Below are 23,905 nucleotides of genomic sequence, written 5' to 3' on the forward strand. Positions count from 1 at the left end.
CGCAGGCTAAGACTGGGCGCATTCTTAGAATACCTAAAAAAAGCTGCCCTCGAAATCGGAAGGCATATCACTGAGGCTGCTACAAACAAAATATTTCAGACAACAATGACAATTAAGGAACACAAAACGAGCCATTTTCGACAGTTAATGTGTAGCCAAATATTTCACCCGTTGCATGAAATAAAATTAAGTAAATTTGCGTTGAAAATAAATTATTTTGCACATTTTAGAACCTTCCTCTCTAAGTAGCGCCATGCACAAATACTTAGTTGCATAGTGCACTCGAGGAAAGAAAGACTATACTTCGTCTCACCCTACGATGGACTAAAGGCAGAAGCTACGAACCGCCAGATCCAATCACGAGCCACTTAGACATTGTGTGGTATTTCGCTTCGATGCACGTATCGGTGCCCGCGCCTCGGGTCACCGATGGGAATGGGCCGACAGTGGTTCGGATCGAGCAATGAGTGACTCAACAATTTTACATTGCAAAGAAAGCCACGGCTTACTGGCTCTTTGGAGTGTCGAAGCTATAAAAAGGACGCAGTGTTTTGGATTCGGAGCATTATTCGTTCAAACCTAACCAACGCTAAGCGTGTCATAGTTTAGCCTCGAACGTGATTGGACCTGGCGGCCCGCGGCTTTGGCCTTTAGTCCATCGTAGGATGAGACGAAGTATAATAGAAGATCACGTGCGTTCGCTTTCCGGCAAATAACGGAAGTATGTCAGCGAGCTCTGAATCCGATTAGACCTGAAAAACATGCGATGTGAGCCGAACGTCGTACCCGTTGTCACTGTGCACATCGTCAACTGATAGTTAGCTGAACTTCGTTATTCGCTACACTCTAAAAAATGTCTGTGCGTCTACTTTCACGCACAAAACTCGGAGAACCAATCAGCGCAACTTACGGAGGCAACTCAGCGAATAACGATGTCGAAACATCTGTTTAGACCAAAAAATGCAGTCGCAGTTGTGACATTAAGCAATACAAAACGTAACACTTGCATTGCTTAATGTCACAACTCAGTCTGCGTTTTTTGGTCTAAACATATGTTTCGGCATCGTCATTCGCTGAGCTGCCCCCGTAAGTTGCGCTGATTGGCTCTCCGAGTGTTGTGCGGGAAAGCAAACTCACCGGCTTTTTTTTTTAGAGTGTATAGGAACGTTGTGTTGTACGCAGTGGTTGACTGGCTTTCCTCGTAATCTGCAGAAGCGTGAACGCGCAGGCCTTTTTTTAGACTGTTGATCTGAAAGAGAACTTCGGTATGTATTGCAAAGACAAATGGAAGAGCATTATTCTGTTATTTGCAGTTTTATAGTTTGTCGCAACAAAGGAATGCGGGAGAAGTTCCGCCCTCGAATTCCCAGAGAGAAATGTCGACATAATGTCAGCCAGTGAGAACAGACCATATTCCTGGCATGACGGAGAGGGAGGAACATCTGTCTGCGATTTTCGGCACCTAGAAATAAAAAAGAATCAAAGGTCAGCCTAACCTCCAATACCCTTCGGGCATTGGGCATTCAGCAAAAATTTGCATTTCTGGGCGAGGCCTTTCCTGCAGTTCTTACGTTGCGACAAGCTATAGTATATAAATTTCTGGTCTACGACCGATTCCGTTAGTGGTGGTCATCTCATATAGCTGACTTGTACACGTTACTAAAAAAAGCAACCGGTTACAATTAAAATTACTTTACTGTAAAAAGTAACCGATTACAATTACAATTACTTTACTGTGAAAAGTAACCGATTACAATTACAATTACAGTCTAAAAAAAGTAATCGAGAAATTACTCTAAAGTAATCCATTACTTCCCACGTTGCTTTTCATTCAACTTTTTTATTATTATGGTAGCATAATCCTTGGGGTCTCGCGCTCAGTTGTTCCGAAAAAAAAAAAAAAGAAGAAAGCCTTGACTGTTTTTGCTTAGAACTGCGTGAGGCCAACACACCCAGTCACTCTCGCGAAAAAATAAATAAAAATAGCGCTGTTTATATACATTACTCACAAGAGTCTGGACAAGGTCATTTTGCATACCCATACGTTGTCTGCGGTGTACTCAAAAACATTGTACCCAGGAAACGAAGCATAGTGAAGTGGCCTCCAAATCCTCGAAGTCCCGTGCTTAGTAAGATCGAAAAAAAAAAAAAAAATGGACCGTTGCTCAGAGCTGAGTGACTCCAACACATCCCCCTGCCTAAAAAAAAAAAAAATCGGAATGGGTATTTTTCTAATCGATTACGGCGAAAACGTAACTAAATTACAAGGATCCTTACTTCTTACAGGAAGTAATTGAAGCGTTACAGAGTTACAGTAAAATGTAATCGATTACAAGTGATCCATTACGTGTAACGCGTTACGTTGAAGTCTGCATATAGGTAGGCAAGGTACCCTTCACTATGTTTCGCTCAGTTTTATTCCACGTGAAGATAAGCACAGTACCAGTCTAATAGACCGATCTCACAGCCAGTTTCATTTACGCCACCGCTGCCGCTATGCATCGTGGGATCTGTAGCATTTCTGTACGCGCAACAAACCCCTTGAGGGTCTGTGCGAGCAGAGCACGAGGCGGCACGAACTGTCTCGTGCACTGGCGCCTGCCTCTTGTGAACTACACTTATGGTGGCGTCACGCATTCGTGGAACGCTTAGTGAGATCTGTCTATTGAAAATAGGAATTTTTAGCCAACCGTTAAGCCGGTGTCACACTGCCCATACATCCTACAAAAGGCAGTCTGCAAACACGAGTCACCGCGATATCCGTGGTTCGAATGCCGCGTGTCAAGTTTCCCCTTGAACTCATTCCCACGCGGCATTCGAAACGCGGATCTCGAGGTGACTCGCGTTCGAATCTGTTTGCAGACTGTCTTTTGTATGATGTATAAGCAGTGTGACCCCGGCCTAACCGGGTTCCGCGTACAGCACTGCTGGAGCCTGTGAAACGTGCTTTTGAACGCGTGACCCGCGGTCACGGAATCACTCGGGCGGCCGCTTAAAAGGATGCTTCAAAGGCTCCAGTATTGCGGTACGCGGAACACGGGAACGGTTTGCTAGAAGTCCCCAATAGCAGAATATAACGCAAACAAAACGATACGTTACTACCTTCGAACCATAACGGCCATGTAACACGCTTCATTTAAAACAACAACCTTACAATTTTTTTTTTTTTTTTTTCTTATGAGCGTGTTGGTACCCAAGTGAGCAACCGGAAAGACAACAAGGGGTCTTTCTGTGTTGTCGCCTTTCGAATTGCTCGTAGGCACCTGAGGTGGCTTCGCACAGTGTGTCGCCGAAGTCGGGACGTCCCAGTGCAAGCCTTGCGGGGCCGAGCGGCGCAGCTGGCCCGTCCAGCGGGCGTGCAGCGCCGACAGCTGGACGCCAACGGCGGCAACGCGGCTATCCACCGGCGCAACGGCGAACTGCGGAGAGCGATTGCGGATGGGCCAGTGAATGGCGGGACAGAAACCTGCCCGGCGAAGTCTTCTTTTTCATTGAAGCGTTTCGCGGGGAGAGGGACGCGCCAAGGCGAAGAGGGCGAGCAAGACGGCCCGAAGGGAGAAAGTGGGAGGGTCTCGTAAGTCAGGTAATCACTGACGTCACGGGACCTTGAAGCACGTGCAGTTTCCCGCCGAAGCGGGCCGGCGAGAAGACGGTTACCAACAGACGGGCCTCCGCCAGCGAGCAGGTAGGACGCGGGCTCAGCGAGGCACCTGCCCTGTGGCACGAGGCTCTGCCTACTCCGATGCTCGCCGCGCCGGTCCTCTGTCGGATACTGGATGCGTTGCGGGACACCATGGACAGCGCGGTCCGTCCTCGCCGTCGCTTCTGCTGCTCGTCCCGGGGTCGCCTCTAGGGACAACTCGGACTCGTGCCGTCACTCGGACGCCCCCGCTCGGACCCTGTGCCGCTGGGATTTGTGAGTGCGTTGCGTGCCTTGCCCGTCCCACAAGGTCCGCGCTGCCGTCCAACTGTCACGGATGACTCTGGGAATGGTGAGTCTCGCTGCCGAGTGCGTGCTCCGGCGAGAGCTTCCTGTGCCAGTGGAAGCTGTGGGCGCCCGTACGCTCGCGCACCCCGCGCACGCGCGCCCTTCTCCAATGCTCTAGAAAGCTGTCGTTGCACGCGCGGAGATCATTCGCGCACTCGTGGTTCAGATTTCCACGCCGCGCGTGAGTGCCTGGTGGGCTCTTCTGTGCGGAGGCTCTGAGCCTCGGCCAATCTGGTTACCCTTAGACTGGACCGCGTGCTTGCGAGATGTCGAGGGGGGCTCTGACCTCTACCCCTCGATGTCCCAATAGCGCGCATGCGTGTCTGACAACGTTTGAGCGGGAAACACCGAGGGTAAGCGGCACTCACGTGAAATGCACGTTCCATTCAAATTACTTACATGAGTGTAGTGCCGGAGATATGAAAGGAAGGGGGTGTAACCAGCAGATTTGTTTTACATGAAAATTACGTAAACCCAGCGCACGCAATTATTTTCTGGATTTTCATTTTTTTTATACATGTCTAAATTGTTTACTGCTTCTCCGTTTTTTTTTTTTTTTTGTTTTTGTCGGGTCCTTACCTGACTAGCTAAAGCTATAAAAATGTGTCAAATGAAGCTAGCTTTAGAACGCTTATATAGGCAAGAGTTACCAAATCGAGGCACAGATTTCCTGCCATACGGGGTATCGAGTGAAAAAAAAGAATAAAACAAAGGTGCCTTCAAGAGTCACCTGAAAGTTTGTTGATGTAGGGACTTGCATGCAGTGTAACAAACCTTGTGGGGCACTGTTTTGCTACTATTGCACCCACTGCCCCTCTCCAATCACGCGACCTAGGCTGTGGAGTAAATAATGTCAATAATAGCAGAATCAGAGCCAGTTGCTGTGCAGCCTTGTTTGTAAGCAGGAGGAAACAAAAAAAGACCAAAGTAAACGCTAGATATGGAACAAATATTTCCGATATTGTCACATGGAGTTACTCATTCATCAAAACCTGGTTTCACAAAATCGTTTTTTTTAAAAATAATTGTAACTTAATAAGGCACATCTCAACCAACTCGGAATTGTTACCGCCTGCTTTAGCGCACATTGCATGTGCGAAGCAGGGTAAAGTGGTTCTGTGCGTCACCTGCACCGTTACAGGACGTATTGCTCGCTTTGAGAAACCATGCATGCCGCATCTGAAGGTTTAGCTAAGTTTCATTCTTCGGCCAATCTCGCAATCGTGTATCCTAGGTGGGACACCGCAGCTTACAGCACATCTGCTATGTTGTTACCAAAATTTTTAACTTTTCATATTTATGTATTTAACCATATTAAACCGATTTGTTTAAAGCCTTTAAATTATTATTTAGTAAGGCCTTTGACGGTGCTAACTCACGTTTATAAACCAGGCCCTTCCCCACCGGGCACGGAGAGTGACAGTCATTACGGCCTGCGGAAGGAACGTAAAAATGACGAGGCACTTACGATGTTACCACTCAAAAACGCATACTTTCTGCACTCAGACTCCAACAGCGCACGGCGCTTGATATGCCTAGAATGCAGCGTAAATCGAAATTTCCGGGGATACACTTTCTTAAACTGAGCTTAATCCGTAGATATGAACAATTGATTTTCCTTATCCTCTGCGGTAAAGCAGACCCGTCAGAACTGTTTATAATAACGAGCGTGAAAGAGTTATTCGTGTAAACAGGACAGTTTTTTTCTTTTTTTTTTTTGACAGAGCTGTTTTTTTAGGGAATCATCATTGAGGCGTCGCATAGTCGGGGAATGAGAGCGTTTACGTCCACACTGCTCGAGTGGCGCACGACTCTGCTTTACCCGAGGGCCTCTCAAATGCCTCTTCACAAAATTGACGGCACAATCTACGGAACGAGTGATGAACGATGCATTTTCTGTTCTTGTCCTTATTGGTGAAAATAGCTTACCATTCTTTTTTTATTTTTCGGAACCAACTTTTGCCCGCCATTTGTCGGCAAGTTTTGGTCCTTTTCCAACCAATGTCTCGCGTTATTTATTTTTTGTTTGTTTTTCTGGCGCATAGGAAGTGCGTGAAGGTTTCTCGTGATTTTAATGGCGTGAATGTTTCACGCGCAGTAACACGCCTACAGGATGCAGTTGTGCGACGAAATCCACGGCCACTTTTGTTCACCGCATTAACCGCTCATTCACACTGGAAGCGGATCCGCGTTCGCAAAGCGGTTGCGAACGCGGTTGTAGAAAGATTCAGTACACTTGCACGCGCACTTGATGTCATCGAGTGCGCGTGCTATAGTACTGGATCTTTATACAACCGCGTTCGCAACCGCTTTGCGAACGCGGATCCGCTTCCAGTGTGAATGAGCGGTAAATGTCATTGTTACCACGAAAGCCCTTCGCTCACGTGCTATACTCGCCAGGCTCTCAACAAAAGTGTTACGCGAGCAGAAGAAAGGCGAACGAACGACCGCTATTTGCAAATACGAAACTTTATACATACACTGTTTACAAGCAAGTACCGCAGTCGTCGTGGTCTTGTCAAAATACGCCGAAAAGACAATAAATTCGTCAAGTCACTCAAGAACGACACAAAGCCTAACAAAAAGAAAAGCAAAACTCGCGTTTCATCTTTTGTCTCGTGAGTAACACAACAATTGCGCAACTCTGACAGCGCTGGTTCTTAGCGAAAACTCCACGACTACTGCGTCCTGCCAAGTTTGTCTTGTCGTTTCTGTAGAAAGTGCGAAACGTGCGGTCATGAGTGAAATGTGTCATCCGTTTCTGACTGTCTCCGTACACCGACATGTCATCACGGCGCGATCCCCACCGTCATCTGTATTCCAAGCAAATCTCGTTTCTAGACGACATCAACGCTTTGACACCTGGAGACCTCGTTGTTGCAAGCGAGCAGTCATATCGTGTTTTCTTAATACGCTTTTGTACCTTAAAACTCTCGGGGGGAAAGGTTTAAAATATTCTGACCGATTCGGATGGCGCGCAGATGAAATTTTCACGGGAGTCCACCCTAACCCAGTAACGCATCGTCGACCGCATGACAACTCACTACGAGTTAAGTCAGTATACCATAAGTAGTCAGCAATGCCCAACTACGGCGCCACAGATTATTACTTCTCTAATTCCCACATTATTTCTGGTCCGCTCGTGGAGTAAATAACTTTTCGCCGTTTGAGACGAAAAAGGAGTCCTATCAGCGCATGACCTAGCTGAAAACCAACTTCGAAAGTCGTTAGTATCGAACGACCGTGGTATAAACGAGCGTCCGAAGGCGCGAGGCCACGCTTTCCTCCTGTTTGCCTAAATAGCTCCCTGAGGAAGGACGCGAGATTTTGCGGAGAAAGCGAAGCTAGTACGGCCCTTCGATTCCATCAGCGCTAATGTGCTGAAACATTTATCGAAGGTTTAAGTTACCGTCTCCATTATCAGGATACGAAAGATATGCGTGTGAAGTTTTTTTGCGCGTCACATTCGTCTAAAATTCAGCACTATATAACAAAATCGAACAGATCCAATTAGTGGACAGACTGCAAGTGCGTAGCTAATCATGTCGTTCAACACCTGAGACTGTGGTGCAGAAAAGGAAACAAATTTTTAGTCGAAGGAACAGACGCAGTAGGGAACGTCTCAATCAAAGGAAGCGAGCTCTGTTTCCAGTCCGGCCAGTCCCATGTTGTCGAGTTCCCTCTGTGTCTGTTCATTCGACTAAATTTTTTTTTTTTTTTTAACTTTTCTGCACCACAGTTTTAGGTATTAAACGACAAGATCAAATTAAACGGAGATAAATTCGGCCAAACAATGAAATGTATGACTGAATGCGTTTTTAGCTTTTAATGCGAGGTATCGAACCGGTTATTATTCCGGTTCGGGTTCGGGTTCAGTAGCTTTGCATTTGGTTCCGGTTCGGTTCCGGTTCAGTGATGCATTCCAAATATCGGTTCGGTTACCGGTTCCACCAAGCGCGAACCGGTTTTAATCGGTCCTGAGCTCTAGCTTAGACCGCGGCCGCCCGTGCTTTTTCTAAACAGACAAAAAAAAGTTATAGCTTACACTTGAGAAAAAAAAAGAAAAAAAGTGTGTTTAGCTCGGCGTCATTTGCATTAAAAATAGAATACAAACCTGGTCACAAGAACCGTGCTGCAAAAACGAGCACAGTAATGCATATAAATTTTCGCGATCTTGTCTTTTAAGTTTTTCTCGCTAACACCGTTCTTAATTACTGGTCATACAAGCGCTCGGAAACAGCAGCTCATATGAAGTCAATGAGCCAGCAGGCACAGTCACACCGTGCCACTTTGAATCGGTGAGCGCCAAGGCACGAAGATCATGAGCCCCATGACGAAGCACTTTTGCGCTGCTTGTTGCACTCCATCGGGTAGCCTTGGCTGTGGTGTACGACTTAAAACGGAGCGGAGCACGCATCGTGCTTGCAAACTACACGCCTCGAATGGCTGAGTTGAAGAGAAAGACAGTGAAGGGCAGCGGAAAGGTGATATTTCTTTGTTTCTTTTTTTTTTTTTTTTTCTGTTTCTTAAGCAGTCTCCACGTTGCTGATTGTTAAGGGCCATTCACACACTTGTTTCGAGTCTGACCGAGGGGCCACCGCAACGGCTCGCGACGTACAGGTTGCTATGGCGACACTTACGACGAGCCAATGGGGAGACGCAGTGCTGCACGACGCAAGGTAGCGCAACGCGGTCGACCCAGCCTTTACACTTAGCCGCCACCCGCAAAACCTGGCGCGGCTCGCGCAGTATTACGTCGAACCGCTTTCCAGTGGTGAACCGCTCACCGTCACAGGAGATTACCGTTTCCTGCAGTTCCGGGTTCGTTATCAAACGATTCGGGTTACGGTTCTGTTCCGGTTCGGTCAAGAAATAGCCGTCCTGCGTGAATGTACAGTATGTAGTCACGGCGATAGCTGCGACAGCTTCTCGGAAACGTATCCTCACGTGTCTCACATTTTACATGGAGGAACTATTGGCACTGCCTGCTCGAGGACTGACGCACTCATCTAAAACTATAAAGCTATATAAATAGACGATGTCACGTGACTATGCTAGAAGTCACGTGACATGTCACGTGACACCATGTAGTTGCGTGAGATCGTGGAGACACGTGACATCAGGGGGTTACGTGACGATGTTGACGATGGATGCCCTACATCATTTCGAGTGGGAGGAAGAGCCCATACCAACTATTTCTGTAAAATAACAGTTTTTTGGTCGGTTTTCGGTTCGGGTACGGTTCGACACCCGGTTTTATTGGCCCTGAAGCCAGCTTTAGCTAACCAGTGGCAAGTTCGAACAGAGCTTGGAATATTCATTCAATGCAAGCGTCGTACTCGGTGCCCTAAAGAGACTAGCGTTTCATGTTCTAAGACGTTATGCCTATTATGGGCTACACTAATATGTGCTACGAGGTCTACAAGGCTAGGAGCCCTGAAGACTGAAGCGTCTCGCGAAATCACACCTCCCTTTCAATGAACAAACGGTTAAAGTGCAGGTGAACTGGTGTAAGTTATACATGATGATTGAAAACCTGAGACTGGTTTGAAAAACGGAAAGTCATGAAGGAGGCGTTGTCTGTCCCTTTTTCTTTCTTTTTCACGATTTTCCGTTTTTCAAACCACAGTCTCAAGTTTTCAATCATCACGTATAATCATACCATTTTCGGAAAAATTGCCCATACGCCCAGACAATGGTAGTATGAACGTATAACCGAAGAAGGTGTTGCGTAATAATCTAACACCTTACAAATCCTTCAGCAGAAAGCGTTTTATGTATATCCTGAGTAACTCTGAAGCGATTCAAGTGGACTTTTTTAAGGAAGCCGTAGGGTGTTGGCAGTCGGATGTATACAACTCATGCCGACATTTGTGAACAACGCAAGTTTACCTACTTTTTCGTTGAGACGAGTGGCGAACAAAGCGAGGCCCGCCGCCGCGCAACTACATTTTCTTTCTACGCAAAACTGCCAACGCCCACGCGCTCTGAAGCTGCAGCCGCGGCAGACCGCGTTATGATTCATCATGCCGCTGGGCCGAGCGGCTGAGTCCGACCCGTGCAAGGGGATGATCTCTAATCGTCGGCGCGCTCTGGCAGAGAGAGATTCCAGCCCTATTTGCAATTCGCCAGGGTCGAATCACATCCCGTATGGGTGTCACATGCCGCTACCCAACGTCATCTCGGGCTCAGCGATCGTTAGCACTGCAACTCCGAGTCGCAAAAAACAAATAAATAAAACACCGCAACATGGCGCAGAATTTTTGTTCCAATGCAGGGAAGAGGGGGGTCGTAGGTACTGTCTCTGTACGGTCGACGTCGATGCCAGAATCGCGATGCATTCAACGCCTCAGAGAGAGATGCGAAAGCGGGAATGTCGCGGCGCAGTAGATCCCCCTCGAGACGACGGCCCGCTTCCACCCGCGTCGACCCGGCGGAAGGGTAGCCTCCGCGAGGGCCTCCAGCCAGAGTCGAGGCCCGGCCGAAGAGACGCCCCTCACCCGTGGCCCACAAAACGGGCGACGAGCAGCGTCGAGCGGTTCCGCCGGGCGTCGCCTAGCGGTTGCGTGATCGGTTGAGTGGAGCTCGCGGTGCGCCGCGCGGAAGGCGAAAGTGTGCGCAGCCCCTCAGCCCGCGCGCCAGATTGGTCGAGCACGACCAGCGGTGCCTGGGCGAGCGTCTAGGGCTTCCAGGATGTGCCCCCAAGGACGCCCGTCATCCGTGGAGGCAAAAGAGTCCCCGCGGGAGCATCGGTGGGGGCGCCGCGCTCAAATGGATCTGTCCTTGGCGTGGTCCTGCTAAGAGCTCGCGTGGCTCCGGCCAACTCTCGATGGTGGCCCCCTTTGTTCCCACTGGCATTGTTTCAAGCGCCGGTCAGGGGGTCAAAAGAGCCACTCACAAATGACGCAGAACAGGAGTAGCACAGTTCCTGGCCGCTCTTGTGAAAGGCACTCGTCGCTTACTTACCTCGCGTCGGATGCGTCCCGACGACACCTGTCTGGTGCAGCCAGAGCACTGCACGGGCCAGAATTTCTAGGCCCGACCCGGCTCGGTAGAGGCACGGCCCGGGCTCGGCCCGAGTCCAATAGAATATTTAAATTCTACGCCCGGCCCGACCCGGCCCGGAAGAGACACTGTCCGGGCCCGGCCCGGGCCCGGCAGCATTTTTAGAACGAAGCTTGAGCCCGGCCCGAGCCCGACACAATTGTTTGTAAAAATATAAGCATGAGCCCGGCCCGAGCGCGACAGATTCTATACGTGAGCCCGAAAAAGTCTGCAGGCTGTAACCTAAAAACTGTCTAAGCATAAAGCGAGCATATTTGATTTAAATTTCTTTTAAACATGGAACGAGTTTTTTTTTTTTTTTGACAAAATAAATATTCCGACTTAGACGATGTATTTTCGAGAATATGGGCGAAATATAAACTTCATCAGTGAGTTTGAGAAAAAAAAATCGGCAATATTTTACTTGTGCATTTCTTGAAGAGATATTGGACTTTTCGTCGTTCAATTCGTTTCACAGAGAGCTTTCTTCTCTGCGTGTTTTTGTGAAGAGACAATCAGAATCACGCTAGTGCATCTTCAAAAGGCTGTATAAGCACAAAATTATCTAGAGTAGTTAGCTTATCTTTGGTGGCATAGTAAGGCCCCCTGCACAAAGTGCAAAGTCAAGCTCACGTTTCTTTTTTTAGCTCGCAAGGCAGAGGAAAAAGACACTCGTGTTGTACCCTGCGACTGGAGTGCCCTCGTTTTCTTGACCGCACTTTCTTTCCCACTATGCTGGTGAAATCCCCACGTTTCCTTTTATCCACGTAAAGGCTTTCCAAAGCACACTTTTTGTTATCAACAATTTAGAATTGGAGGCACACGACTGGCCCAGCCACGGAAACATATTTTGTTCCAGCCCGAGCCCGGCCCGGGCCCGAGAAAATGCGTGCTACCCGGCCCGAGCCGGGCCCACGGGCCTTCGGGTTGGCCCCGGTCCGTGCAGTACTCTGTGGTGCACGCGGGTCCATCCCATCGGGTCGCACGATGGGCGCCAGCGCCAACGCACTGGAGGAAAGCGCCGCCCGCAGTGCGCACCGCATTGCGTCAGGATTATTAGCTGCTCCGTTCTGGCGGCTTTTGTTCTTTTCTTGCTTTTTCTTGGGTGGGGTCGACTGTTCACTGCACGAGAGCTCACTGCACGAGAGCGAATATTTTGCAGGCATCGAAAGTTCCATTAATCAGAAACACTTCAACTGTGTTCATTGAATTCTTACACTACTTAAATTGAGCGAAAAATAAATAAAAAAAAATAAAAAATGACACGGATACTATTTCCAGTAAATTAAAAGGTGTCTTCCTCGTAGGACGGTCTCGTTGGTAAAACTCTCTGCAGACAACGTATTGCGTACAAAAAATGTTTCCACTTTTTGAACGACGTTGCTGGTATCATGCTGTCGCATACGCTTCCGTTAATCGACAGCACAATCTGTAAAACAATGCATGATATCGATCCAATGAGTAAGCGGTCTGAGAGTTGCATTATCAGGGCGATTTAGTCTATAAAATAACGGTTTGAAATGCAGTCGTTTAGTAGCGCCACATCTGAGAATATGGGCCACGTATTGTGAGTCCCCTCTTTACAGAAATGAAGCTTGACTCATTTCCCTCTCGGAAAAAACGGATGGAATGTCCCTAAATAGTGAGCCATTAAGAGAAGCGAAAGAAATGTCCGCAAAATGCACTGAACATATCCGTGCACCAACAGAGGCATGGAAGGAGCCTGCAGGGCGCCACGCTTAGAATCGCGTGTCGAACGATATGATCGAAAGTCCGACCGCATCGTTCGCCGCCCCCGTTCGGTCGCATAATTGCGGCGCCGATCTAAGCGGACAGAGCAAACGAGACGCGCACGTCGGCATTCGCGGGTAATGACCAGCCCACGCACTGCCCATAAAATCTACACCTCCCAGATGGCGGAGTCCGATGCAGGGCCAGTAAATTGACGTTCCACACGGTCCTGCAATCTTCTTTTATGACTCCGCGGGCACAGACACGCGCGCGCAGTCGATCGGCACATATCATTTTAGTCCGGGCAAAGAGGATCCTCGTTCGCGAACTGGTGACCCCTCAAACCTAACGATCGGGAAGTTGGAGCAAAAGGAAAGCTGCGGTGCCCGAATCGCCGAACCGAAGGGTCATCGGAAAACTATCAGTTGGCCGGGGAACGGTCGTCGCGCTGGAGCAGCGAGACCCGCGGAGCGCCGCCGCGCTCCTCCGTTTCAGGGCCGCTCACTTTCGCCGTTCCGGAAAAGGCGCAGCCCGACCGAGCGACCGGGTGAAAACAAACGCGAGCACGGAAGGAGTCCGCCGACACAGAACCGGGAAACGGCGGAGGAAACATCCACGAGGGGACGGCTCCTTTGGGAGCGAGGTGGTATCGCGCCTGACCTCCCCGCAACCCCTGACCGGCCATCGTTGGCCGACCGCCTCGGCGAACATTCACCCCGCCATGTTGGCGAAGCAGCGCCCGCCGCCATATTCAGGTCAGAAGGTGGACTCGACAATCACATCGCCGCATTGATACCAATTGGCCGGTTCAGGCGAGCTTTGGTGCCGGCTGCGGGGAGGCGGCTGCCTTCGGTGGGCAGTCCTTCTCCGAGCCTCGAAGGTTGCACGGTTGTTAATGAGACGCTGCAAAGTGGGGGATGGAAAAAGGGAGGGGCGAGTCATCAATCAGTATCGTTAGCGCCGTAAATCGGTTGCCTTTTTAATGCGTTATCATTAGTGCCCCGGTACATGCGGCTGACCTTGGACTGGTTGAAGAACACGTATTCAAAGTTCACAACATCGCCACGGGATGGCGCCACAGCCTTACGTAACATCTAGCGACCGAAGATCGCCGGCGACCCAAGTACGCCCTAGCCCCCCCACTACACCTCGGTTGTCGTTACGTTACGCGGCCGGCTTGCGGATGCGCGTTTTCGACGCCCCAGGAAGCTCCTGCCGCCGGCTTTGGAGACCTGTGGACGCACACGGGCTGCGGTTCCGTTCTTCGGCCTGCCACGCCGTTCTCGACGCGCAGTCGTCTTACCATGTCACGGCTCCATAAGCGCACAGTGTCGTCGCCCCTCTATGCACATGCATGCACAACAACGTAATGGCTCTGTCGTTTACCGCGCTTGGCGCGCAGGTCCTTCATGCACAGGCTAAGTAAGTGACCTATCTGCTTGCATTAGGGAGAAGAGAGAGTTCGGGAATGCTCACCCCTCGGGAAAAGTGCTGAGAGGCTGCATTCACCATGCTTCGAGAATCAGCGTGGCTGCATCAGCAATTTCGGCCCTTTATATATATATATATATATATATATATTTACTTATGCCCGTGTGCCTTGTTTTGTGGTCCTGCGGAGAGAGTCATGTTATTTGAGAGTTGAGAGGTACCATCGTCCGGCCAAGCCGCAGCACGCGGATGACGGATTTGTACTTCCACCCGCCTGACCGCAGCGACGCCTTTACGTGGCGCCAGGCGCCTCCAACTATCGGAGCTTAATCTGGAGTTGCTACACTTCCTGCCTCAATGCGGATCTGAAGTAGCCTAAGCTTTAAGGCCTCACTGCCCGCACCCAGGCATTCTTCGCGTAGCGGGCACTTTAGCTGGAATATAAGAGTGAATGGGTGCGTATATAGGACTAGGAACTGGGGTCGATATGCACATCACAGTACGCTCTGTTTTTTTTTTTTGTTTTGTTTTATATGCTCGGTGGTAACACACGCATAATAAAGTGAGGCTTCCCCGCATAATACGTTCAAGCGTTAACTAGCAGATTGCAAATGCTGGTATACGACGCTTTGCACACGCGCCAGATTACAGCCGCCATTGCTGATCTCTTGTCTTACCGAGATATACCGAGCCACTAAAACGGGCGTTAACGAGCTTCCACAATGGCCAGTGCTGGGGAGAAGGACACAATAGAATCTAAGGTGGCAATAACCTGGCCTGCTATGATAATAATGAGGTGAAGTAAGCGAAATAAGAGGAAACAAAAATGGAAGTTGGATTATGACTGCGCCCACCCGCAGATGCTGCAAAGCATGAGCGCCTCTAGATTCTGTAGCTGAGGAAATTGGTAAGCGCTCCTCATTTTTCTCTTTTCTTCTATTACAGATGAACCAGCTGTGCAAAGTGTGCGGAGAACCCGCCGCTGGATACCACTTCGGAGCCTTTACGTGCGAAGGATGCAAGGTGAGCTTATCCATTTGGAGAAACGAAGGCGGCGCGACAAACTTGCTCGCCAATTGTGGAGTGCCACTCGGCGAATACGTAAACAGCCGTGCTCGAAACACGACAAAACCGCCGTCTTAGGAACGCTTCTGATCCTTCACTTGTGTCACCACACATGCAGAAGTCGTACGTGGTTGTCAACAGGCATTATAAATGAAGCGCTCCTGGATCCCAAACGAAGCGTTCTTAGGCACATAATATGCGAGCAAGGTTGGTTGGTTTGCTTCGTGCATAGTACGTTCCTCTTAGAACGCACACTTAGAAATATTGCTCGAGTCATTGATACGATTGATTCTATAGACACATACCATTCCTCACAATACCTAATGAATCCTCAGATGGGCAGTGATATATTCTCCTCGGTTTTATCACCATGCGTGGAGAGAGCGTAGTTCGAGGATGCCGAGCAGAAGTTATCGTGATAGTGTCGCACACAGTGACGCTCGAGGATCCTATAGAAGATCACAGTGCCGGAACAAACTGAGCTGAAACCAGAAGAATGAAAGCACGACGCATTATAACCTTCGTAACACATTCAATAGAGGCCACCGACTGAGAAGGCCAAAGTATACGACGAAAGCAAGATACTGGCGGCGAGGATATCACTCTCACATGACTCTTCAGCGCGCAGCTCTCGTGGAAGTTGGCGGGCTCCTGACCTCACCCGTTGACCTCCTCGCGAGCTACGCGGCGTTTTCGCGTCCTACCCGAACAACACACTAGGACGGTTCGGGGCGCGCTATGGATGCATTATCGGCGCCCGAAAGACCCACAGACGTACGGCGCCCAGCAAACCGCGCGATCCAACGAGTCGAGGGGACAGTAAACAAACCAGCGTATTCAATGCGTGCCTCGCTAGGAAAACAATGCTCCATCGGCGGTTGGCCGTGGCCAGCATCGCTGGTCACGATCGTCGGGCTCGCCACTCGGACCGACCGCTTGATGTGTCTGTCGGAGAGGGGCCCGAGGGGGTGACGCACTTGTCGCATCAACAACAGGCGCATATACGGTGGCGCATCTGCACCGCGGAGCACGTCGGTACGACAGATCTCCGAGACAATCGCCCATGCTCGGGCGTCCCGCCACCAGACGCGTCCAAACATAAGGAAGTGACTGCCCATCGGCCCGACCGTGGGAAAAGAGGCTCTTGATGACGCAACTGCGGCTCTCACTCGTTGCCGCTTTTAACGACCGCCTTGGGCTTCGATTGACGCGCTTCCCTCGGGCATGGATTTGGCGCCCTTTCGCCACGTGCGGTGACACGGCGCCGACACCCATGGCTTCTCGAGTCTTTCTGGTGCCGCTCGGAATGGCAGCTGTCGCTCTACGCTGTCTGGTCGGTAGGCCGACCTTCCGAGTCATCTGTGTTGCACGCCGATTATGGCTGCATCAGACGTTTCTCGATAAGTCATCCACTTCCGGTGTCCAAAGTTGATTCGGAAGAAGTAGTTGTTTGATGTGCATCCTCCGGGAGGAAACGCCAGCATTGGCAGGACCCAGTTGCAGGCGACTGCAGCTTCAGTGACGCCCAAAAGATAGGTTGGCCCGGAAGCGGACGATGTTCGTGCGCACCTCTCTGTCGCTCGGCTTTCGTGCACGGACAGGGTACGGGTGACAAACACGCCGGCAACGGTACCCGACGGCACAGGGTCACGCCGCTGTCCTCGTAGGGCACGAGGGTTCGCCGGTTGCACAATGGGCGCAATGGGCCGTAATTCGCCGCTGGTCCTCCCTTCTTCCTTTCGGCCGTGCGAACGCGGGTGCCCGTTTAAGTTCCCACAAAACCCGTTTCTCGAATGCATAATATCCGACAAACAGTGCTGGTGGTCCGCCACCTTGCTGGAAGGATCGGGTAGGCTTCGGCGGTTCTCCCCATCGGCCAGCTTCGACAGATCCCGCGCAGCGCAATATGCTAATTCGAACGCTCGCCATCTCTCTGAAACCGACCGCGAAACTGAAGGATTCATCAAACTTGAAACTCAGGCTCGTTCGATTTGGCTTGAAACGGGCGGCGACAAATTGGAAAACAAGCGGAGCTTCCAAACTGTGGGAACTTTAGATTCATTCGTCAGCTTCTTTTCGATAATCTGGGAGAATACCCCTCCGGAGTGAAGGGGGGAGTGAGGGAAGGGGGGGGGGGTATTTTTGGTCATTCACAGAAATCTATCCTAAGAGTGAATTCACGCCATATATAGCTCCTGTTACTCATCACATGACGAATTTCTGTAATCGGTTACTTTACGACAGGCATGTGACGAACGGAGAAGTATACCCATAAAAGTGGGGATAGATAGATTCTTCGAAGGGTATACACGACCTGCGTCCAAAATCTGGCCAGTATCCTCCCAAAAACAACATTTGGTTTCTACTTCTAGCAACCAGAAAGTTATCAGGAGAAAAAAAAATGCAGTGGAACTTTTAGTTACCTATAACGTCGCATACACAGCAAGTTTGTTTAATTCCGTAAAGGCTGAATCCAAGGAGCAAATATCGGGCGTAGGACCGACGAACTTCGTCCGGTGGCACGTCCGCCTTGCGCGAGGCGCAGGGGCTACTGTTCTGACGCCACGCGCAGAGCCAATGTTGCCTGGCGAGTTTCGTTGCTTTTTCCATACGCATAGGTAACAATTTTTGTACTTTCAGTAAATACCGTTTAAAATTATTCTTTGACATTCATTACCCATAAAACACGTGTTAGTTTTTATTTGTTTTTGTTTTTTTTCTGGGGGGGGGGGGGGGGATAATTGCGCGAATAATCTTTATGCAAGATTATCCACGCAATGATAATCTTGCATAAAAATTCGAGAAAAACGAGCGGCGTTCACCCCCTCAATTCGCAGCCAGAACAAGCGGCCACGTGATCTGGAGCCGATTATATTCCACCAGTGTTTATCACCGCCACGCGCTGGGGTTGGCAAAGCACAGGACACGCGCCGAGCTCCACACATTGGTAAGGTTCGGTATAGTTCGGCTATTTTCGTAATCGTAGCGATTGGGCACGAGCTAACCGATTGCATGTCGGAGCATTCATTGTCACGAGCACAAATCGAATGCTCACGCAATGCGAACGTCTACCGTATGAGCCGCATCTAAGTATCGCCACCGCGGGCTTGATGAGAAAATCCTGGGGATCGCTTTGTTGACAACGCAAACAATACAATCCCCACAACTTCGTCATCAAGGAGAGACTGAAAGAAAACGTCTGCTTTTATCCTTGATATTTCGCGACGACGAAGAAGCTTCCTTGTCAGCGGCGTCGCGTGCGAGCATTCGCTCTTTCTCGCGTGAGTTGAACCGTGGTGGTGCCAGTGTGCAAATAGACCCCAACCACTTCCGGTTCTGAACTAGACGGCAGGTTTCGCAGTATTTGCGAAGTCAAATATACACGCCATTTTCTGGAAATGGCCACTTAAGGCCCGTTCACACTCTTGCGACCGTGTAAGACCGAGAGAGACCAGACCGGTTTTTAAGCCTTGCGATCTCTTAGGACCAGCTCCGCTGCATCGCATCCGGTCCTAAGAAGTCGCAAAAGGCTTAAAAATCGGTCTGATCTCTCTCCGTCTTACTCGGTCGCAAGAGTGTGAACGGCGCTTTATATCAGTCACACCTAATTCACTCTTACGGTAAAAAAAAAAAAAAAAAATGATGGGTATAAAATTAGGAAATATACGTGAACTGAAAGTGTGCCGGGGCCACCCAATAGATGGCGCCAGTGAGTTTGTTTCCAAACAAAAAAGGGCGAAAAGGCCTTTCTCACAAGAGTGTCGCCATCTTGAAATGTCGTCACTTCCAGTATGGGCGGAAACATTATTTTGCCGTTGCCACGCCAATTGAATACATTTAGGATATAAGCGTAAACCGTCACCCCTTCTCGATTTGTATCCCCTTTACTTTTTAACTATTTTTTATTCTTTTTTCCTCACCCCTGCCGAATATGCCTAGCAGGTGGCCGGGAACGCGATTTTGCGAAATAGGTCTATACTTGGGTCCAATTCGTTCCAAAAGCTGGTGTAAAGTGTGAAAAAAAAAAAAAAAAAAAAATCTTACTTAATATTGTGGCACGGCACCTTTAAGATGTCATGGCCCCCCATTATCAGCTACGCAATTTACACACCTAAATACGTAAATAAAGTGGCACGGTTTAATATGTACGCACGACACTCTTCACCTTTTTTTTTAAGTCTCGTCTTGCCAATACAACAAATACCTATCCCTAATATGAGTTTTCTGGCAGGTATTGTCCATAGTGGCAATACTTGCCAGCAGAAGCTGAAGTGACTTCTAGAGTTAGCCTGGGGTAGATGGGCGAACCGTTTCAGCGGTGTCCGATGCAAACGAGATGTCCAGAAGCGGTTCATGCTCGTGCCCTAGGCTCCGTTGTCTTATCGCGACTCCAGCAAAACGAACGGCACCTAGCGGGAAAACACTGAACTGGCCGGAACAGGTCCCTTCGCGATTTCTGCTCGTCTCTTCTGGCTTCCGTGTTTACATGTTGTCAGTGGTTTGCGCGATAGAACAGTTGTACCGGTGACTGTGTCGTAACCGTAGTATCGCCTTGTGACCCAGGTTGCTCTGCACGCGACCTATGGAACCGCGTGAGCCAGACGTTCTGCGTTTATCAACGTTCATCAGCACCGTGGGAGGAGTGGGCAGTCCTTTCATCGCTTCCTAAAAGAAAAATCAAGCCTCTGGAAGCTCGCTTACCCCAACACATCGTTGCAGGTTCGAAACGTGGAAGATAAAACGCGGGGGAACCAATTTTGAGTCCAATGCTTACTTGCTGGTGCCCCAGCGTTGTGCGTTCAGCTGGCACATGGCGCGGCACGACCTGGATTCGACCGCCATATTTGGCCGACAGCGGGTCCCCTATAGGTCGCTGGAGTCGCGAATATAGCGCAGCTATCACTTTCTTGTTGCTGCTGCAACTCGGTGCACTGGGGGGATGCGACTCGTATTGCTGGCAACCGCGTGTATGATTTCCCCCCTACGTGTCCGTGAGCATGTATTTGCGTCGTACCCTGTAGTAAGTCCTCAGCCGACAAAAGATCAGAGGGACAGATACAGCAAACTGTGTGCTCGACGTTTTTGTTTTTGGTTTTATTTCTGTTTTTTGTTGTTGTTTTAGAATCAAAAACTGAATAACAGAAGAAGAAAAAATTGCAGGTCAGCTTATCTCGCTCTCGCCATCGTGATCCCCTTCGAAGTGTATCTTTCGTGTAGAGTTTTATTGGATAGTATGGCTCGTTCCGACGTATACAGATGTGTATTATTCAACCTTGGCTGCACGCCCCCTTCACGCGACTCGTGATTAGGCCGCGCATTCGGCAAAGGCAAACGTTACACGTAGCTTCTCTTCTATCGCGTTTCTGAGGCTCCAACGACACCTACACTTCACAAAGTCTCCACTGCGTTGCATTTCGGAGCCCCGACGTGAGGGGGGTCACTGCCCTTGGCGTCAGCCTCCCGAGATCGAACTCCCCACGGCCATATCGTACCTGCGCCAAGCCTAAGCGTGCGCCTCAATGACATGCTATCAATAAGTTGGACGATCCGATGCACACGGTAGAATGCGCAAATGGCGTTGCTGCATGCTGCGCGGCGCATAGTTGTCGGAACGTGGGCTGCGCAGCTCTGTAATCAAAGCAGCCCGGCTTTTGTGCGTTCGAGGAAGCGGCCTCCCGACCTTCCCGGGCCCCAGTGAGGACCCAACTGTTCTCGCAACATGGCAACGATCCTCGCGAGGCTCACTTCGTGCTTTATTGCGAGAGCTCGAGGTAAGCCGCAACAGGGGACCGCGGTGCTCACAGCGCTCACCGTCGACGAGAGCTGCGCCGGCGAGAGCCGAGTCCGTAATTTACCCATCCCCCGCGCCGTGGCGCCCGTGGAGCAATCAGGCCCCTGGGGTCAAGCAGGCGCGACGGCGCCGATTTAGCCCGGTTAAAAGATTTCGCCGGGTTCGGCCAAGGCGACCGCGCTCTGCCGGCCACTTGAATGACTGCAGACGCTCCCGGCTGTCAAAGTGGCCCTTTCTACACATCAAACAATTCCGACCGGGCGCCGTTCGCTCTCCCAACTGGCAGATTGGCCGAGGGCTGCTCTTAATAACGGCATTTCGCGCCGGGCCGCGCTGGAGAGGCACGGCCGAGCTAATCGAAATCGCCGGGATAATCGCGGCGGCAACTTTAGTCTCTTTGTGTTTCGGTGCAATCTGGTCGTCCATGTTCCGTCGTAATCGGTGCAGGCGGAGGTCCGGCTAACAACTTAACGGGTTCTGTGTCAACAGTCGGAGCACGCGGCGTTCGGTTCTGACCTAAAGAAGCGGCATTCTGGGCTGCGGAGTTGTCGCGTTGCGGGCCTGCGTGTGCGCACAGTTATTCTGGTCGGGACTGCGTTGAATTACGTTGCCCTGGTCCCGAAACATAGAGCGGAGGAGGGCAGTGCTCCGACCCGCTCATGCGCTGCATTGGGAACTCAAAGATGAGCGCAAGAAAACAGCTAAAATGGGAAGTCTAGACTGCCAGGGCTGGATTCGCTTAGGCGTCAATAACGCGGAGAATTCCAAAGTTTAATGTACTTACATTGAACAATAAAGAGCAATATAATCCGGCAGAAACCGATGAATGCGACAGTGAATCCCTAAGGAACGGCGTTTCGTAAAATTTCTGGTATCGCTTTAGTGGCACGAAGTATGATCATTGCCGAAATATGACGTCAAAGTGTAGCCGCGTACTCCATTAAACCCGATTCTAAAGGTGCGACCAGCTGCTCTTTAGCGGGTGGCAAGCGGGTTAGCTTTTAGTCACGGAACACTGGGTGACGCGTATCGCAGCACCCCCGTGACGTCACGTCGCGGTGGAGCTCTGGTTGACTCCGCACGTTGTACCGCGTACCGCAGCACCACAGTGACGTCACGTCGCGGCCGGTCGGATGGATGGATGGATGGACGTTAATGGCTATACCCTTTGTAACGGCAGGTAGCTTGCGCTATCTAGCCTAAGTCTAAAAAGACAAACATGTGATTCCTCACACCCTTCTAAGGCAACACTGATAATCAGCCGTACGACTGATGATTAGTGCTGCCATTCGGTTATGCCGTAGACGCCCGAAACCAAACTTTGAGTCGTGATATATATAAAACTACACACAATATCGAAAAAAGAAAAAAAGAGAAGAAAAAAGTATACTCTCTAATTCAGGGACACTGCCTGAGCTGAAAACAGTCGTAATTTCACATTCGAAAATATTGACCGGAGTTGCCCTTTAATTGCTCATTTTTCGAGCCACTCAGGATTGTCAGCTTCTGGGTCTTCAGCACCCGAATCTTTGCTCAAGAAAATAATGCTTTAAATTTCTGATAAGAGAAATGGCACTGAATATCAAAGTTAAATAAATGAGGTCAATTTGACTTAGAATAAAAATCAGTTCTTAGATCTTAGATAAAATTAAATAAATTCTTAAAAATATATAGAGTTTCGTGAGGATGAGCTGAAAATTAAGGTTTCTGGTTGATTAGAGAAACATGAAGTCGAATTTATGATTCAAGACCAATTCATTGACATCCAAGTGGGTTGCGAATATGCACATTAAAAATGATTGTGATGAAGAATACGAGGACCTCGTTACTAGTTCTTATGTTTTGAAGTTGTTCGCGGGATACACGTGCAATGAATGTAGAATGAACCAGATGAACGCATGGGTGCATGCATGAATACGGCTGAATTCTTTTAATCAAGGGACGACTTGCGCCATCTAGCCAGCGTCTTCCCCTTTAACATACGGCACCTAGCGGCGGGCGTAGCAACTCATTTCGGAGGAACGCTTTTGCTGCTGTCCAGAGCCGGCCGACCGACTTGGAAAGCAGCCGACGCAAATGCCGTTTTTTTTTTTTTGTTTTTTTGTTTTTTTATTTTGCACGTTCCTGTTTTTTTCAAAGCACACGCGAGTCTCCACCGCTAAAGGGGAAGATAACTCGTACATGTGCAGAAATCTTCTTGGAAAAAGTTCATAAAGGAACTTCCGAGTAAGAACGAAAAAATTAACGACCCCGTTTGGTAAGCAGAAATCATGTTGTAGCTTGTAGTATCACGTATGTAGAACAAAGGCTCTTAACGTTCGTATTGGCCGTTTCCCCGAGTATCTGGGGGGAGAATATCGAACCATCGCGCCCCTAGCGACTGAGTTCAGAACTAGATACATGGGGACAACAACATGAACTGTTCGGTTTTGTTCCCGACACAGCGCTCGGCTGGGGCTCGCTTTGAATCAGTGAAGCACAGATTGAACACGAGCCGCAAACTGACGCAGCACTCAACGTGTGTCCTGCGCTCGATCGAGGTAAATGACGTAAAGAAATCACAGGTCTTGTGTTTAGTAAGCAAAACACTCAGATCTGTGGAAAACAAGCTAGACAAAGCGCCCCCTATAGTTGAATCTCTTCACCAATAGGTTATAGATTGATACGAGCCGCTTTCTTGCTTTTCTAGTTACATGGGGACGCATGCTTCTGAACCATAGCTATAAAGCTGGCAAGAGACACGGACAACTGCTTCGAACTTGAACTTGGCATTTCTGCATGCGTTAGTTTTCGTTTTGTTTTGTTTTCACGCGGGAAAGCCGTTCCCCTCAGCGTCCCAGTGACCCTGTATACGT

General features: G+C 49.6%; 1 protein-coding gene across 1 annotated transcript in view; it reads left to right on the forward strand.

Moving 5' to 3' along the window:
• The window catches only part of LOC8033744 (knirps-related protein), a 109,029-nt gene that overhangs the window by 11,677 nt on the left and 73,447 nt on the right, over positions 1–23,905 (forward strand). Inside the window, exon 2 of the mRNA XM_040500147.2 lies at positions 15,140–15,217. Coding sequence (XP_040356081.1) covers positions 15,140–15,217 — 78 coding nt within the window. The remainder of the gene's footprint in view (positions 1–15,139; positions 15,218–23,905) is intronic.

This window comes from Ixodes scapularis, unplaced genomic scaffold (genome assembly GCF_016920785.2).
Source record: "Ixodes scapularis isolate PalLabHiFi unplaced genomic scaffold, ASM1692078v2 PGA_scaffold9__187_contigs__length_104089568, whole genome shotgun sequence".
Lineage (NCBI taxonomy): Eukaryota > Metazoa > Arthropoda > Arachnida > Ixodida > Ixodidae > Ixodes > Ixodes scapularis.